This window comes from Meleagris gallopavo, chromosome 5, assembly GCF_905368555.1.
Source record: "Meleagris gallopavo chromosome 5, MGAL_WU_HG_1.1, whole genome shotgun sequence".
Lineage (NCBI taxonomy): Eukaryota > Metazoa > Chordata > Aves > Galliformes > Phasianidae > Meleagris > Meleagris gallopavo.
The window spans coordinates 1,048,781-1,066,811 of NC_139408.1; the positions used below are offsets into that span (position 1 = coordinate 1,048,781).

Sequence of the window (18,031 nt, forward strand, 5' to 3'; positions counted from 1 at the left end):
TTACTTTTCTTTGCATTTTAGTACTGATTCTGAAATTGTTAGTCTAGCCCAATGTTTATAGTGATCTTTGTACAGCCTATCAAATGTCCTTTGTACACATTTCTGGAATACATTTATTGCTATATATTTTTTTTTTCATGCAATAAACAAAACTTGGAGAAAATTATTCAGAACGTCTCTGCATCAACTTCCCACTGCTTCCCTCTGTCTATCCTTGTGGTAAGATTCTTGAAGACTTTTATTCCTATGGGCATCTGAACCATTAATCAAAGCACTAGTGTGCTTGTTTTAAATGTTTCCCTCACTTGGTTCTCTAAAATGGTTTTTAACCGTTCCCTACATACGTTTTCCATTTCCCTAGGCTTTCCCTTTACTAATGGTATTATGATGGTCTCTTTCTCCCCTTTGGGGATCTCTCTTGAACTACACAAACTTGTAAAGTGTCGGTGAAGACTTCTCTCAATTTCTGTTCCCGTGTTTTTTTGCCCCTTCAGAAATCTGATGTCTAGTCTGTGAGCTGAGCCCTGAGGAGGCCCAAAGTGGTAGCATGTACCTCTGCAGGAGAAAGGGACATAAATTAGTCCCTTACTCCCTCGCATGGGCCGCTCAATAGGGCTCAGTTGAAGGAGCAGTTGTTACCACTCAGCTGATGGGGAAATCATATCAGGAAAAAGTTGGCACAAATTACCAGTGGATCAAGGAGGAAATTCTTTCAGGATATGCCAAGCATCCTTAGTTTGGCTGTCCAATCTAAGTTAGGAAGCTCAGACTAAAATTGCACTGAACTCTTTAGGATATAACTGGTTTATGTTTAAAGTTGAAGTTACGGGAAGCCTTGCAGGAAAGACTGAGGAAGATCTATGGAAGACCCAGCGTGCTGGTAGCTTTAAATTACAAGTCTTTCCTAAGTTTACTTTAATTTAGACAAATCATGCAAAAGTCAGTGCTGTGAGAGATCTCTTAATTCCCTAAAGCTCTGTTGTGGAAGTAAGCTTCCCTTTTTCATTTTTCCTCTCTTGATCGTAAAGGGACAGACATCTGCTAAAGGCACTCTGCCCCAGCAATGTGGGGCAAAGCTGTCACTGGAAAGGACTGGTGTGGTCCATGTTGCCTTTGCTGTTTGCCATCCTGTCACTGGGAATGCTCTGGGACTGAGGCCAGGAAGGACGGAAGGTGTTATGACATACAGCCCCATGCTCTGCTGATGCTTCTGAAGGGCCCCAGCCAGGTGCGTGGATGCAGCTCCCAGTCACCACAGACCAGTAACTAAAAGTTGTTTCAGCAAGGCTTTTACCTTTGATCCCGCTGAGGGAAGATGTGGTGCAGCAACTGCACAGAGCAAGGAAAAGCATTGCAGGGTGAGGCTGGTTATGCACCAGTGGCACGTTATGCAGTTAGGACCTCAGCTGCTGCTTCACTTTGTCTGAATGAGAGAAACATTCACCTGCTTTCCCTTGATAAGAGTCATTAGTGTGCATAATTAGCACTGATACATTAAAGGGAGGTTGGGGAAAAGCCCTAAAACCTACCTCATAAGAAGTATTCAAGTAGATTGCAACAAATATGAAAATTAATTCTTTAAATATATTTACTTTTTTAGTTTGTGAAAAATATTCTGGAAAACAAATTCTTAATTCTTGCTTTTTATCCTGATATAATACAAAGCAAAACCGAAACAAACCCCCCTTGTGTTGAGAGTTTTTTAGCTGTATGATTCACTCTTGTTTTTGTTTCATTTGGCTAAGCCTTTTTCTTTTAATACTTAATCAAATCTTTCACTTCTCATATTCTGTGGATGGGTTCAAAAGCTTTTTTGTTTATCTTATGTATTGTTCCATATATCTGTCTTGAGCCATGTTGGCTTCTCTTGTCATTTTGACACTGATTTACTGGAATGAACTTATATTTTAAACTCTGCTACTGTTCTTTAAATGCCTCCCATTCCACATTAACATTTCTCAACAGTAGTTAGTTCTAATTAGTTTTTTTCCAGCCTGTTTGCAAATCTAGCACTATGTCTTCTGAAAATAAAAACATACGAATATCAAAAAATAGGCGATCAAGTGACTTGGCCAGTAGTTCATCCATGTTCTACTTATGTTTGTATCCAATTACTTATGTATCAAATAGACATTTAATACTTAAAGAACCAAGCTTTATGCTGTTAGTATATTTGATTCAGAAACTAATTCATTTCAGTGACCTGTAGATTTCTATTACGGTTTTCCAAAAGATCTTTCCTATTCCTATTGACATAGTTCAGTGGTGTTCTCGCTATGTCTGTGTAGATATTCTTCTCTTGATCCTCAGTAGGGTATCAATTCTTTGACAGACAGTGCAAAACATCCAAATTACCTGGATCTTGACAGATCTCAATGAAAGCAATTTGCATATATATATTCCTTGTAAATTCTTTTTAATTCCAAACTAAAGGATTTACTTCCTCATCTGTCTTTATCGTGCTGGTATGCCTGCATCCATTACATGTCCTTTACAGCAGCAAAAAAGATTGGACAGGGATGTTTTCCTGTGTTTCTTTTTATCTACAAGGATTGCTTACAGTTCCTTAAAAACGGTGCCTGTAGATGTAAATAAGTGTAGGTACACTGAAAAATAAGAGATAAATTATATTGTTCGGTTTTATACCAATTAATGTCATACTAACTGAGAATTGATGCTTTTGCAATATACTGTTCTGATTTTCTCTTTTTTATATAATGCTGTTTCTTCATGGTTTGGTGGTCTTGAGGTATGAGTTGTAGTCCAATAGAATTAAATCTGTGGTTGTTTTATTACATATATTACTGTAACTCTTAGGAATCCAAGTCACGAGGCACAACTTCACTGTGCTAAGCGCTGCACCATCGTTGAACCAAAAGATATTGTCAAAGAATTTAGTAAGTGAAGTGTTTGTGCTGTGGGTCAAAGATAGGAATAAAGCTTTCGTAAACATCCAGGTGAGAGATCATAGATATTGGCGACTGGAGGCTGGAAGGAACTCGGAAGGTGAAGAAGACACTTGGTGTTTGTTGGAATGGAGGCCTTCCATCAAAGCCAACTGCTACACCTTGCATGAGAAGGTATTTATGGCAAGTGTGGCACCGGTAGTTTTCATCTCTCAAATTTTCCAAAAGGGACAGAACGTCAGAAGTGAAACAGATTTCATCCATGCCAGGCTAGTTTTCAGATCTGATTGGAAAGCAACGGGATGGGTAAACTTCACCTCTCCCTTCGCAGCACTATTTCTGCCTGCGTGTATGTATCCCCATCTTTGTGCCTGCTCATTCTACCCTAAGCTTCAATGCCAATTTCACTGCACTTAGGTGACTCTGATGTTTGGCTTGTTTCCTACACGCCAGAAGCTCAGATGCAAGGATGACACATGAATGAGCACAGACTTGAGGGAGGAGGATTTTTATAGAAATAAGAACTATGGCAATCTCAGCAAGAAAACTGTCACGCTTGATTTTTTTTTCTGTGTTGTACTGTGGTATGAAAGAAATACTTGACCCTGTTGTCATGTTACCTTTCTTCCCCAAACAACCCACAGGATCTGCAATTTAGACAAAACGCTCGGTTTTAAGAAGCAAGCGGGACACCACATGGTGCTCCTTAACTGCAGCTAGGTGGATGGTGTGCCTTCCCATCTGCACCACACAGCCTCATCGATGTGCTGCAGTATGGCTTCCTTATGCTCCTCTGTGGCTGTGTAAGAAATGAGAGAACTCCTTGCACAACCACCTGTGCTGGAATGGCAGCTCCAGGCATTCATTGTGCATTTAAAAAGAAAAGAAATTAAAAAGGCACAGTAAGGAAGGAGCTAGTATTGTTCTAGAGATGCAGGGCTTTTTTGTATCTGAAACTGCTCCAAGTTTTATTAGGAACAAGGTGGGGACAGTGCAGAACCTGGCTTTGCTCACAAAGCATATAATCTTTTCCCATTGAGTACATTTTTACGTTTAATTTTAAAATGTAGCTTCGAAGATAGCACGATCCTCTCCTCAAAGCATGTCTGCAGGTTTGGCATGCGCAGAAATGTAGAACACTTGATTTGTTGCTGCTCTAATCAATATCTGTTAACAGCATGGTGTAGAGGTAAAGAAAGTACAGAAGTGTGGAGCAACGCAGTGAAATGCAGAAGTCTATTTTCAGTTCTATTCAGGAAAAAAATGTAGCATAAATAGCTCGATGCTGTTTGAGTATCATTTCTTAGTGTGTTTGATATTCATTTATCTTTTTATCTTGCTTAAGTTGCAGGACTTTAAAAAGAACTTTAAAAATACCTATTTGATTTGGCTCTGGGTGTAACTGAATTTGGAGAAACCGTAAGAAATGATGACTGATGGATGATATTCCTACTGTTGTCGTTGTGTCAGAGAGCTTAACGGTGCCAGCTTAATAGCTTGGTGTACTTTTTGGAAAGTCTAGTATGTCTGACAAGGAATTAATTCTACACAGTTTCTCTTCTTGCTGTTACCATTTTCCCAAACTGAGCGGAGGAGGCTGTAGAAAATTCTAACCCTAGTATGTCTGATCTGATGCCTTTACGTCTAGGCAATACTAGAAGAAATACAACGAAAGCTACCTAAAAAGCTTCTCCATAAACCCTGCCAGTATCTGCAGTGGTAAAGGCAATACAGCGTGTGGTTGAATTTTATTCTTAATGATGTCTGCAGTAATGATAAGGCAAGCAGGCAAATGGGAGAAAAAGGTATTAAAATAGAACAGCATTTGTAGGTAAATGAGTTGATCTGCACATCATGGCACAGCCAGCTCGCTGTGTTTTCTGTAACCTTTAGCCACAACTTGGATTGCAGACTTGACTTACCTACTGACAGTAACCACACCGTCTTGCTGACTTATTTTGACAGTTTATGTCCGGTTACTTCGAGTGATTTGCAAAGCTGACATCTCCCTGTAGTGAACCTGAATCTCCTCTCTCCTGTATTGCCCAGCCAGTCATGAAAAGCAGGGGAAAGAGAACAAGGTCCCTTCTCACTGAACCCATGGAGTCGGAGGTCTGATAGCAAACATGAAGGGTGAAAGGCGCTATAGTGTAAATGAGGATTGGGCCTCAGATGGGTACTTTTGTGGCCAGAGGTGTACTTTTATGAATCCCTCGTGCTGTAAACACCACAGTTCTTTGCTCCTTAGCACATATTGCGGTCTGTGAGACAGAATATCTTTCCTTATGGTAAAATTTATCTGATTGAGTCTATTTGTACTGACAGCTTTCCTAAGTTAGCTTCTCTCTGAATTCCCTATTCATGTAATAGCTTTCTTCCTGCTTCCCACTTTTGAACTACCTTTGTTCTGCCTATGAAGGATAGGAAGCTGATAGTTCCTTTATATTTCAAGCCTGCTTAATGTTTAATGAGGCTGAATATGTTGTAAAAAGCTTCAGAATGTTCAGACCGTTAATATTTCATGCCAATCTACAGAGACAACTGTATTGATCCTTTAAGCATCTGCTAAACAAGACGAGGAAGGAATTAGATTTTGGTCAGTTCAATTTGGCTGGTGAATTAAATAACTTTTAGAGCATTATTGTCTTTTAAAATGTTTAGTTTCCACTTGAATAAAGTAGATTTTAAAGGCAGCATTTCAATATGTTCTTTCTCAGCGTTCTTGGTTTTGCCAGCTTTGTTTAGTGTATCTATCCAGATTTCCCCGTAAGTGTTCTGTAAACCTAATTGCAATCTTTTTGTTTATGAATACAGATGAGTAGTATGCTACTACGTCTAGTTTCTTCCGTTTGTTTTCCTTGTTTAACCATTTCAGAGCTGATGTCAAGCTTCCTCAGAATCCAACTGTGGCCTTAGCAGGGAGAAAGTAATGCATGCTGGAGGTGGGCTATTGAGTAACTTTCTCTATTTTACCTAAACCTTGGCCATACGCTGATTACCAATGTAGCACTTCGAGGATGGCTTACCTTGGGCACTCCTGTACTGGATTTTGACAATGTGGCATGTGCTACGTGGTTATCAATTCATGTTTTTGCAACATCAATCCTCAGTCTCTGAGGATTTTAAGGTGTGTCTTGAAAAGCTACATTATTTCCCACTAGTTTTTGTGCCCTCCTTGGTCCAATGGACTGTCATTTTGAAGACTGCCTGGCTACTTCCGTATAAAGAAATTATTTCCCACTTAACTGTGGAAGTGTCTTGATGCATAACTAAATTTTTGTTGATATGATGAAACACTGTCACTTCTAATGTATGTGTCACCCTTAATTACCACAGAGATTTAGTGTCATGGCATAACTTGTTCTATATAGCTGTTCAGGTATGTGGTGGTTTCACATACTACAAATGTGAGGCCAACTCTTAAATTGCAGAACTGCAAATGCTAGCCACCCAGGTATTTGGATGCTTTATGATAAATTCTTACGCTGGTAGACATAATCTTGAGCATCTTCCTTATATAGAAACTGTTAATGCTAGTTTGGGCAAGGAAAATGATAAATGTGCAGTAGATGAAAGCGAGCTGCAGAACTTTGCTGCCATAAGCACAGCCTACGTTTGTTCTGAAGACAGAAATCCATTAGTTATCAACAGGAATAGTAATGGACATGATTGTTGTACTCTTGTGGCAGACATAGTGAAGAATTGCTCCTGTCTGGGAAAGAAATTTTATCTCATCCTATGGAGAGACAGGATGCAGCTGGGAAGCTGCCTTTGCTGTGTCACGTGCATTTAAGTCCTTATATACTTGCACACTATGGGAAAGCTGGTACCTTTTCTTTCTTTTCTGCTTTGAAAATCATCAGGTTTGGAATCTACATAGCGCTTGGATGTGAAGGGCCTCACTAGTACCTGTAAATTACATATAAGCCTAATTTTATTTCTTTGAAAGTTATAACTTTGGTTTATGTGTTCCTTGCTGGGCACATTAAATGGAACATAGCATCCTAAATTAGAGAGAGGTACTGCTTATTATTTCCAAGAATTTGACTACGGACCATGCCAGGCTTTGCAAAATCTTTGGCTTTGGAATGTTTCATGTGGCCTCTTCTGCCACCCTGCAAAACAAGTTACATGTGCCAACGGTCACATATGCTAATGGTAATCAGCTGTCTAGGAGAGAGATCATCACTCAGTAAAAGGGATAAATGTATTTGAACAGACCATTAGACACTGTCCTCCTTGAAACAGGCTTGTGCCCTGAATACCTTACAGGAGAACGACTCAATCTGAACTCCTAGCATTATTGTTCAGTAGTAATGTGGGGATCGGGAGCTGATGGTCATCAAATTTCTCGAAACCTCAAGTCCCACCATCCACCCCATTGTGATTGTGCTTGTTTTTATGTGGCCGAGGCCTTTGTCCCTCTGCACAGGGTCAAGGGGTTCTGCTGCTAAGTTCACTGGGACCCAGACTGACTTCTGTATTGCGACAGTAAATCGCTCTGTATTTTAAGATACTTGTGTAAAAGTAATAGGATAAGGATGAGCTGCATTCTCCGTTCCACAGGGAGTTATGTAAAGTACCTTGATTAGGATGGGAGACAGATTTAACCCGACTGAATCATTAAATGGAAATATAAGACAATGCACATTAGCCACTTAGTTCATTCCATAAATTCTAATAATTAAAACTGCATGTGCAATAATAATGGCTTTCCAGATACGTAAGGGGGAAAAATGCACCTTTGATAAGTTGTGGCATAGGCATAATGAAATTTAGGTAATGGAGGATCTGTGTAACAGGAAGTTAGCACGCAGAACCTGCAATTGGAAATATATAAACACATTTCCCCACAGATTTTCACTACGTCACTATTCATTAAGAAAATCGGCAATAACTGACAAGATAGGCACAAAATGAATTTTCATGTTGCTGGGATGAAGCATGGCTCCCAGCAATTAATGGGTTTAGTCATATTAAGCAGATAAATAATGCTATCTGACATTACAGTATTTCACATTACACTAAAATTTTGTAACATTTGCTCATAATATGACTTGAAATATGTTACCTAGGAAAAAAAATCTTATCTCTGGAACAGTCAAACCCCATTAGAAACCTTAGGCTTGAAAAATCACAATGTTAACAGTTATATCCCCTAGCAAAGGTTTGCTTTCCTTAAATAGTGTTAAATTTAAACCCAGAAGCTCTAGTTTCTTTTGGAGTTACTCTTCCACAGTGCATTGAGCTTGAAAGGAAGATTTAGTGCACAAAATATACTGCGCATTGCTGAAGGTTGGTAAGTGAAACACTACGAAGAGCTACAGGAAGGAGGTTGCCTTTAGAATGAAATCACATCAACGATACGTTCTCTAAAATATGTTTTTGTGTTCTGTTTTATGAAAATGCTCTTAATGCGACTCCATTATACTTAGAATGATTGATAACTTGATTGGCTTGAATTTCATTTTAACTGGCATGTTTGCCTTATTCATAGCTGGGCATATTCTGAGTACCACTCTTCTTAAAAAGCATACAAAAAAAAAAAAAAAGCCCTATAAAATACAATTGGCCTAAATTTCCACAAGTAACTCCTCTGATTTCAGTGCTATTATTTACACGAACATTGTTTCATACTGGAAAATACCCAGTGTATACCAAGCATTAATAGAAATTGAGAACAAATAAAGGAATGTAATCTCTCTCTCCTTTGATGCTAATTTTATTCCAAATTCATTGAGTAACGTGGAAGAAAATGTGATTGCTTGTCAAAGCTCAGATGCAGTTTTCTTGTTGGGGCAGAACACAGTGGATTTGGAAGTGTCATGTTTAGCTGCAGGCAACGATGCTTAGTGTCTCAGCACCCAACTCCCACTGAATTTCAACAAGAGTTACCAAACAACCTTCCCTTGGGCTCCACTGAAAACCCTTGGCTTCCTATCTAGTCTGAGCTGCAGTTTCAGTAGCAGGAAACAAGCTTTTTTACTGTGGTCTTTTAAGGTATTGTTTCCTGAAACAGCGGAAGATGATCCAGGTGCAGAGAGAGCACAGCAATTCTGTACTAAAATATAAAATCTCTGTACTTAAATATAAAAATCTCAAACTTGAGTACGAAAGGGTTGCTAGAAAACAGAAGTTAGAGAGATTGTTAGGACTATTCAATACAGCAAACCTTTCCAAATCCAAATAATAAACCATACAGATAATTTTTTGTGTGTGCCAAGATACAATTTTATTGCTTCTCAGGTAACACGGCATTTAGGCATTACTTTGACATGGAATTACTGGGAGAGCAAAAACCATTTATGTCTTATGACATCTGTCCTACTCTATGTTAGCAGAAGAGGTAGGGACTTCTAGGGGACCTTGCTGGCAATGTTGTAGGTGCAACTAAAAGCTTAATAATAAAGTTAGCAAAGGCAAGTAATCCCTGCCAGTGTGTGGAATAAAGAGCTATCTTGAACTGAAACTATTTAGCACTTATTTAGCATTGTTCTTACGTAACCTAACCTTAGCATTCAGAACAGGTTCTAGCAATAGTAAAAATATACAGTTGACTTATTTCTAGCTTTTTTAAAGAAGCAAAGAAGAAACAGTTGGTGCCATACATCCAGCTGCTGTTTGTAGATGACCAGCCAGTGCTTCAGGCTGAACTCTTGGCATAAGAAGCTTCACATCCTCTCTCTATGCTAGTCTGTATTAGTGTTATTGCACCTTCATAGTATCAAAAAGTTACGCTTTTATTGTGCTTGTTTTAAAAATAGTGTATTTAAAACCGACCAAACTTAGCTGAGTTAGGTATATAAAAATATACACGTTACTGCTCACATCATACAGTAAAAAAAAGAAAGCACCTGTGTGGAAAGCTTACTCCTCTCTTTGGAAGGAAAGCTGTCTCCATGTAGTTGCTTCAGTAACACAGATTTATACGTACGTACATGCAAACTAGAACTTCAGCCACATGAAGGCCCCGTATGAAGGCCCAGAGGGGTGATATGTCTCATTCTTTCTCCATCATGGAGCTGCTGCCATTCACACTGTGTGAACAGGAGTATGGCTTGGGTAAAGCGCGAAAAGCGTGAGATAAATTACGCTCCATGTGGCATAATTCCTTCCAGGAAACAGCACAACTAACAGCCCACAAACACTGTACGTTATTCTGTCAGCAGAAGGAACAGCTGTCAGTCTGAACTCCACAGCCCTTGCTGAGGAATGCCAGGGCTTCTGCACTGCAGGGGGGCTTAGAGAGAAGGGCCAATTGCACACGTTGCACTTGTAAAGCTATGACCCTGGATAGGGCCCTGGGCAGCCTTATCTGGTGGGTGGCAATCAGCCCACAGCAGAGAGTTGGAGCTAGATGATCTCCAAGGTCCCTTCCAACTTAAGTCATTCTATGATTTCAAACACTATTAGAAACGATGACTAAACAACTTAGACTACTGAAAAAGTAGGTTTCCTACTAATTGTAGCTGCATTTTACTCTGATAAAAATGGACATTTGAAGAAAACATGTTATTACTGAAGCTCCTTGGAGTTATGTTTTAAGTGTCTTTCCCAGATCTAACCTACTAAGACACATTACCATTTTTTCCCCAAAACAGGACCGTATAATTAGATAATAGCATTTAACCTTGTGAAGAAAATAAAAAAAAAACACTATTTCTACGTAGTTTCTGAGGTAATAAACTGCCATGTTAAAAATATATGCAAGTCATTCAGTTTTGAGTATGTCCCTTGTCCATCCTCCCCAAAAAAGGGGATGGACATGGTAGGTTCAATAAAATGGAGAAAAGGCCTGTGGCATGCTGCTTGGTATACTTATATCATAGTTCGTCGTGGTTTCTTGTGAGGTCTTCCCCATAATTAGTAGCTTGACTTCCTACAAACATATTCCAGTTGTCTAAAACCTCCTCTTTTGTTAGTTTTTGATCCTGGTGGGAAGAAAAGAAAATCTCTTTAAGGACATTTTCAAAGCTAAGTAAAAGATACCAGCACAGACTTACAAGAGCCCAGGGACACAGAAACTTCTTCAAAGAAACCAATCTTGAGATTCAGGAGTCATTGCAGCTGTCACAGTGCAGCTTTTCGACCCCACTGAAGTCCCTCTGGCTTCAGTTGGGTCAAACTGCTAATTGAAACTAACTTGTAATTAACTCACTACTAAACATTCTGAGTTACCTGGTACGTAGTTTTTCACGTGGTTTGTTTTTGTCTTCGTAACAATAGAAATCCTCTGTGTACTTGGTTCAAGACAGTTGCTTATGTTAGAAATTTAAGCTGCTCTGTGTAAGAATTTGGGTTTTTCAGGCTCCAACTTTGCTGGTGTTACAGCTCAGATGATCACCATCTGGGATCCACAGAACCACTAGTCTCTCATGTTAAATAAAGTAAATGTGTGTCTGATTACAGAAACTGGAGCCTTACCAACCCTACCAACTGATATTTGCACTAATACATTAAGACAGTAGCATGTCTCTAAAACTTTAAGCAAAGAGTACTAATAATGAAAGTTATCAGGAATCACTTCTTGCTAACTGACTCTATGTTTAAAAAGAACCGACCCAACAAGAACCAAACAAAAAAACCCCAACCCTTAACATTAGTTTCTCCTAAAACAGGTTAGAACTCTACGTACCTTATCGACATCTGACTCATAGACTAAATGCCTGGCTTCAGCTAGTGCGTGATCGTAGTCCTGTGGGAGAATCCAGTGCTGAATCTCCTCTTTGTCCATCTTTCCATCCTTGTTGAGGTCACGGAAATCTGAAAACTGCTCACGCTCTGTAGTCACCCAGTCAGGCTCTGGTCCTCCCTCTTCATTTGCAAACATATCAGCTGGAAAGGAAATCAAAGTCTCACTCAAGTCGTACTTAATTTGAAAATTATGCACCAACTAGTGATATTTGCAGCGTTTCTCAGGAAAACTATTGCTAAATAGCACTCAGAGACCTCAGACTGGGCTTAGTCACTGGGCTTGTCCCTGCCAGCAAATGTCTTCATGGATAAAAATCAGACTCCAGCCCGCAGAGTGGTTAAGGCAGGCACGTCCAACTCAAAAACAAGGTAAAATATCTCACTCATTTTTTTGTCTTTGTCCTTCTTTTTAATGCTTTAAGGAAAATATTAAAAATTAAAATGTTTATGATATATTTTACAAGGGCTGCTCTGAAACTAATGCCTCCTGTTGTATGATGTTGGCCCATGATGTCAGAGGCAGATGCTGGTGGTACGGCAGTAGAGATTGAACCTTCCCACCAATATTCCATTACTTGTTGTTGCTATGCATCATGGTAGGAAAATGCCACAATGGCAGCTGCTATCTATATAAATAGGGTTTGGAGAGTACCAGTGATTACTAAGAGCAAGTACTGATTCACATCTGTTCTTTTACAGCACAGGCCTTCCAAATCACAAGTAGTTGCAAAAATCCTTCAGGAAGCATAAGTGTGTTTGCTTTGTCCTTCTGGTCTCTGTGGGCAATCAATTGGCTCCTGCTCATTTGGGGTGCTTATTTCTCAAGCTTTTCGTTTTTCTATTAAAGCTTGCTCTGTAGATAATATTACTATGACTTGTGCATTTGGTTTTCAGGGATACAGTATGGAAAAAGTGCATCCCACAGGGTTGGTCTTAAGGTCATAGGCTCCCTGGCATTTACAGATGTAAATGCTGATCTGAAATGTAAGAATAGTCTCCCCTTACCCCACAGTGGAAGCATATACACTAGGCTGAGGCCTCTCTATTGGTAGAACTGTTCAAAATATCTCTGAAATGCTCAGTACCTGCTCGTGCAGGGTGAGAATTTAGTTCTCTGTGCTTAACGTGACTAGAGATATTCTATTTTGCTGCTACAAAACAAATTTTGTAAAAGTCAAAATAGGAAGAAAGGACAGAAGATGGAGGAATTGCTCTGCAACCTTCAGCACGTTTTCCCATCAAATACCTGATCCAAAGACTGCGTTTTGTGGGCTTTTTTTATTGTTCCTAATCAAACAAGTGATTTGGCTGTTTTTAAACCCCAGCCTGATCAAAACCAAAATGTAATTATAACTGAACAAGGGATGTAGAAATATTTTAAGCAATTTTCCTCAACTCATAAAGAAAACTTCAGACAACACACTTTCTTTTTTGCATTTTTAAAGAGCAAATTATATTGTTTATTTGAAGCATCTGACGTCCTGTCAATTTGATTTTTATCATCCTTGCCAATGTGGGGTGATTGTGACTAGAACATTCTATGCTTTCTATCCTAGAAGATAGAAAAAACAGCATTTGCAATGGTAACAAATGTTGACAATTACCTTATAATTATATGTAGGTAATGTCACTGAATGAACTGAAATTACTGTGGAAATTATGCTGCCCTGTTATTTCAGTCATAAATGAATAGCACTCACATTCTGAGGCTAAATATAATTTACAAGGCAAAGAAACCCCCTGCCATTAATTAACATGTGTATACTGTTCCTGATTACATGAGAAGTGATCTTTATAGCTTTCCTGGTACTACTTTCTTGATTTAAAACCCATCAAAGTGAGTACAGAGGGAGAGGTTAGCTTTTGGAATCAGCAAAATTATTCAAAAGGGTAAAATGTATTATGCATAGCTGATCTCTAGTCCATTTTGTTTTCATATGTCTCAGCACAAGACAGCAGCTAACTGCACAGAGTGACTTAAGTTTGTGTAAATTAACTGTGACTGATTTAATGTTTCCAATTCTGTTCTGTCACTTAAGTAATGCACGGTTTTTCACATCACAATTTTTTGAGAACCCTAAATCTCACTTCTACTTCTATACAGTTCGTTCTTAATGCGTAGTCTCGTATTTCTAGAAGAAACAAAGACTGCTGCAAAAAAACCTTATAAAAGTACGTGGGTTTATCTCCTAAATAAACTAGGAGAATACTCAGTAAAAACAGGTGACTTGGAAGCACAAAAACATTCCTCTTTGTTGCAGCTTTGAGAGAAGATGGACAAACAGACATTTTGTAAGAATCCAACTTCAAGACTTACCAATGTACTCATCCTGATCCACAAAGCCATCCTCATTTTTGTCTATGTCTTCTAACGTTTCCTGGAAAATAGTTTTGCACTGAAGTAATCAAGAGAAAACAGAATTCTGGCCATTTCCCTCCTCAAGTCATTCTGCACTCCAGCCCTGACCCGGACATCACGCTTATGTTTTAAGCTAAGTGCAATTACAAGTCGGCATCAAACACTTGGTTTTTGACAGCCTCTCATCAGCATACCTGTTCCTCTATTTTGGTACACACCCATACCAAAATGGTTTCGATTTAAGAGCAATCTAAGCGCTCTCGTTTAGTCTTCTTTGTACTGAAAGCTCTGTATCAAGTCAATTTCAAGAATTACATATCCCTTTCTGTTCCCCAGTTGGCCATTAAGCGAAGTAAAAATAGTGTCGTTGGTTTTGCACTGCTTACCAAGACAACGATGTTTTTCATGTGCTCAAATTCCTCTGGGTGAAGGAAAGCAGTGAATTCTTCACGAGTGGCAGCTGAGTCTCCATCCAGGTCTGCAGTTTTGAATCGCCTTTCGTCTCTGGGCAGCATTTTTTTAAAACTGTGCCGATCTGTTGCATCTTGGAATTCCTCTGGATTTTCTGCCAATTAATCAAAACGATCACAAAATCACGTGAGAGTGCATTTCACAAGGAACAACCAGTTCTCCTTATTTACTGATATATACACTGAGTCTAGAAAAACAAAGGCTTATTGCTAGAACAGCTGCTGTGTTAAACTGGAATTTCTCTTTCCTAAGGAACTGTAGGGTCAAACTCTGATTTTATAGGTGACTTAATAGTGTAGGTTAATGGCCAAGTAAGTTTCCTGTTGGAAACCAGGCTTTTCATAGAATGGCCTGGGTTGAAAAGGACCACAATGATCAGTTTCAACCCCATGCCACGGGAAGGGCTGCCAGCCACTAGACCAGGCTGCCCAGAGCCACATCCAGCCTGCTTTTGCAGCATCGTATATTATACTTAGTAGAAGATTTTTTTTAATCTGCTTTCATAAGTTGTGCTTAGGAAGTATTCAGAGTAGATTTCATTTGCAGAAGTTTTATTCCTTTTAGGAATCAGTATGATGTACACAACTCCTTGGTTTGAAAAAGCAATCAAACCTTCTACTTATGATTGCTTACTGTTGCTCCAGAAACTGCATATATGGCATTAAGACACTGCCTTCTCATTTCCAGTATAAATGCATTCGTGGTCAATTAATATCCACTTGCTGTCCTCTCAGCACTGTTTATATTTTTGCTATAGCTTATACCCAGCCAAAATTTTTACCATTTACACTCTCAAAATTTAAGTGAGATTCCATTAGCAAACATTCCTTAATTGTGTTTTTGAATGTAAGCATTTTTAAAGTTAAAAAATAATACACTTCTAATTGGAGTCAGGAGACTTGAATTCAGCTTTGTCAGTACACTCAATCAAGCCCTCTACAAAACTTTCTATGTAGTGGTGACCCACGTGGAAATGGCCACAATAAAGACACAAGAAGTGCTTTCAACCTCTGAGCATCGTCAGGCAATTTCCCAAAGCCCTGACTGTGATACCAAAGTCAGCATGGCTACAAGGTGCCTCATAACCTCAGCTGTCATTGAGCATATCATCTGATGATGTCTCACCTAGATAATAACCATAGGTAGCTTGTTTGTACTCTTCCCAGGTGATTTTATTGTCCTTGTTTGTATCATAGTCTTTCCAAACCTTAGCGACGTTTTCATAGATGTAGCGTTTCTGTACCCGCTTAATCCAGTTTTTCAGCTCCTCTGTTGTGAGATAGCCATCTTTGTTTTCATCTATTCTATCCACGATCTTCCTGTAAAAAGAGAGCAGTATTCGGTAAGGGTGGGCAGAAAAACAAACTGGATGTCAGTCCAACTTCATTATCTTTACCTGGTCCTGATTTTCCACTAAAATATAATGCCCAAAATGCAGAAAGCTGTCCTACTGGCTGAGGCTTTCTTGCATTTTGAAGATTATTTTACCATTTCTCTATTTATTATTCAATATCGCTACGAATAATCAAAATGGAACCTGCACTCTCAAAGTTACTGAACAAACTATCTTGGATGGCTTGTGTGTCTACTGACTTTGGGGGCCCTGCTCACAGGACCTGGGGAGAGGCTACGATGGACTTAGAATAGGAAAACAACTACAATACAAGCACGTATCTGATGCTTAGCAGAGGCCACGAGGACAAAAGCATTGGGTTTTGTGGACCCCTGCAGTTCCTCCTATGGCTTTCCAGCAGATTGACACTAGGCTGGGGTGAGCCCTGTGAACATTCACCGTCTGCACATGGTTCACACTCCCAGCTGAAAAAATGAAGGCCTAATTTAAGTAACCCATGCCCTTGTTTAGTGACACACTTTATGTAAGTCACGAACGTGCATGCTGAGATGATGATTTCTTCTGCTCGCTTTTCAAACAGTCTGGATTAAACTGGTCATTTGTGCTCCATGGCTTCGCTTACTGAGATGCAGGTCAATAGCTGACAGCTTGCACAAGGAGCAGGAGGTCGTGCTGAGCCAACAGCACCATGATGGTGGCATCAGACAGACACACCATGATTCAGTACGGCTCCCTGTGGAAGGGCACAGCTCATCTTAGTGGGAACGTACTGACATTTTCACAGAATGGCCCAGGATGGAAGGGACCTGAAGGATCACAAAGCTCCAACCCCCTGCCACACGCAGGGCCACCAACCTCCACATTTCACAGCAGCCCAGGCTGCCCATCCAAGCTGGCCTTGAACACCTCCAGGGATGGACGGGGCATCCACAGCCTCTCTGGGCAGCTGTTCCAGCACCTCACCATTCTCATAGCAAAGAACTTGACTATTTTTTTCAACTATTCTCTGCTTATTGATTGCAAAGATCTTTCTGTAACTACTGTGAAACTTTGTTCTAATTAGCAACGTGCCTTCTCGCAGACATAAAAGACAGAGAAGCAGTAAATTAAGGCAACCTATGCATGGAAGTAAGAGCAAGACTGAGCAAAGTTGTCCCGAGCAGAGAAGTTTTGGAGAGCTGGTTTAACGGCGGCCTGGGAAATAGAAGGAATTGTGATGAAGGCAAAAGAAGAAACGTTTTCAGCTTGATTCACGGGAACGGCAGAGCGAAGGGAGAGAAGGAATACAGAAGCGAGGCAGCCGGTCCGCGCTTCTTCACGCAGCAGCCCCGCAGCCCCCGCAGCCCCCGAGCCCCCCCGGACGGCCCGACTCCCGCCCCGCTTCCGCCCCGCTTCCGCCGCCCGGGCCGCTCACCCCAGCCGTTCCCGACTCTCCTCCGGGCTGAGCTGGTCGAAGCTCCGCGCCTCCTCCTTGCCCAGGAAGGCCTCGTGGTCGTACCGGAATCCCGGCGCGTCCTCGTGTTGCTGCGCCGCTCCGGGCCGCGCCCGCTCCTGCCATGCCGTCGGCTTGCCCAGCCCGCCGGGCAGCGCCAGCAGCGGCAGCAGCAGCAGCAGCGCCGCCGGGCACCGCCCCACCCCGCCGCCCAGATCCCGCGGGCGCCGGCCGCCCTCCGTCCCGCCGCCAGCACTGCGCCGCGGCCCGCCGCCGCTCATCGCGCCCGGCTCCGCTCCTCCCCCGCCGTTCCGCCGCTCGCGATTGGGCAGCGACCGCCCGCCAGCGCGGCCCGGCCCGGCGGCGCCACGTCTGCAGGGCGGTGCGGGCGGAGCGGCGGGGCTCGGGGCGGTCCGGCGGTGTGCCGTCCTTCCTCCGGGTCCGGGGCCGCGGGGGTGGTCCTGCTCCGCTCGGGCGTTTCTCCCCGGCTCCTTGCCCACCTGTGCCTGCCTGACAGCTGCAGCGGGCTCGCCGAAGTTTGTCCTTGCTTTTACGCTTGGGAAGCGACCAGTGGTTGCCTTATCTTTTTTCCTGCTTTAAAGTTCGCCGAGAGAGCTCGGGGAAACAAATTAGAGAGGTCACAGCGCGTTCTCAGCTTGCTCTCTTGATAGACGAACGAGTCGGCACAAAGCAGCAGCTCGCTTAAATGCTAAAGCTCCTCTCCTTTCTGCTTCTCAGCCTGTACAGTCTGGCCATCCCATGTGTTAGGGTTACGGGTCCTGCTGTCATCCCTGCACTGCTTTGGAAAGGACAAA

General features: G+C 41.3%; 1 protein-coding gene across 1 annotated transcript; it reads right to left on the reverse strand.

Moving 5' to 3' along the window:
* Window positions 1-9,112: 9,112 nt before the first annotated feature.
* RCN1 (reticulocalbin 1) lies at window positions 9,113-17,808 on the reverse strand. Its single transcript, XM_085223859.1, has 6 exons — window positions 17,199-17,808; window positions 15,556-15,749; window positions 14,346-14,524; window positions 13,918-13,978; window positions 11,542-11,741; window positions 9,113-10,837 (listed from the first exon to the last, which is right to left on the reverse strand). The coding sequence occupies exons 1-6, from the start codon at window positions 17,495-17,497 to the stop codon at window positions 10,730-10,732; spliced, it is 1,041 nt and encodes a 346-aa protein (XP_085079985.1). The 5' UTR covers window positions 17,498-17,808; the 3' UTR covers window positions 9,113-10,729.
* Window positions 17,809-18,031: the final 223 nt, after the last annotated feature.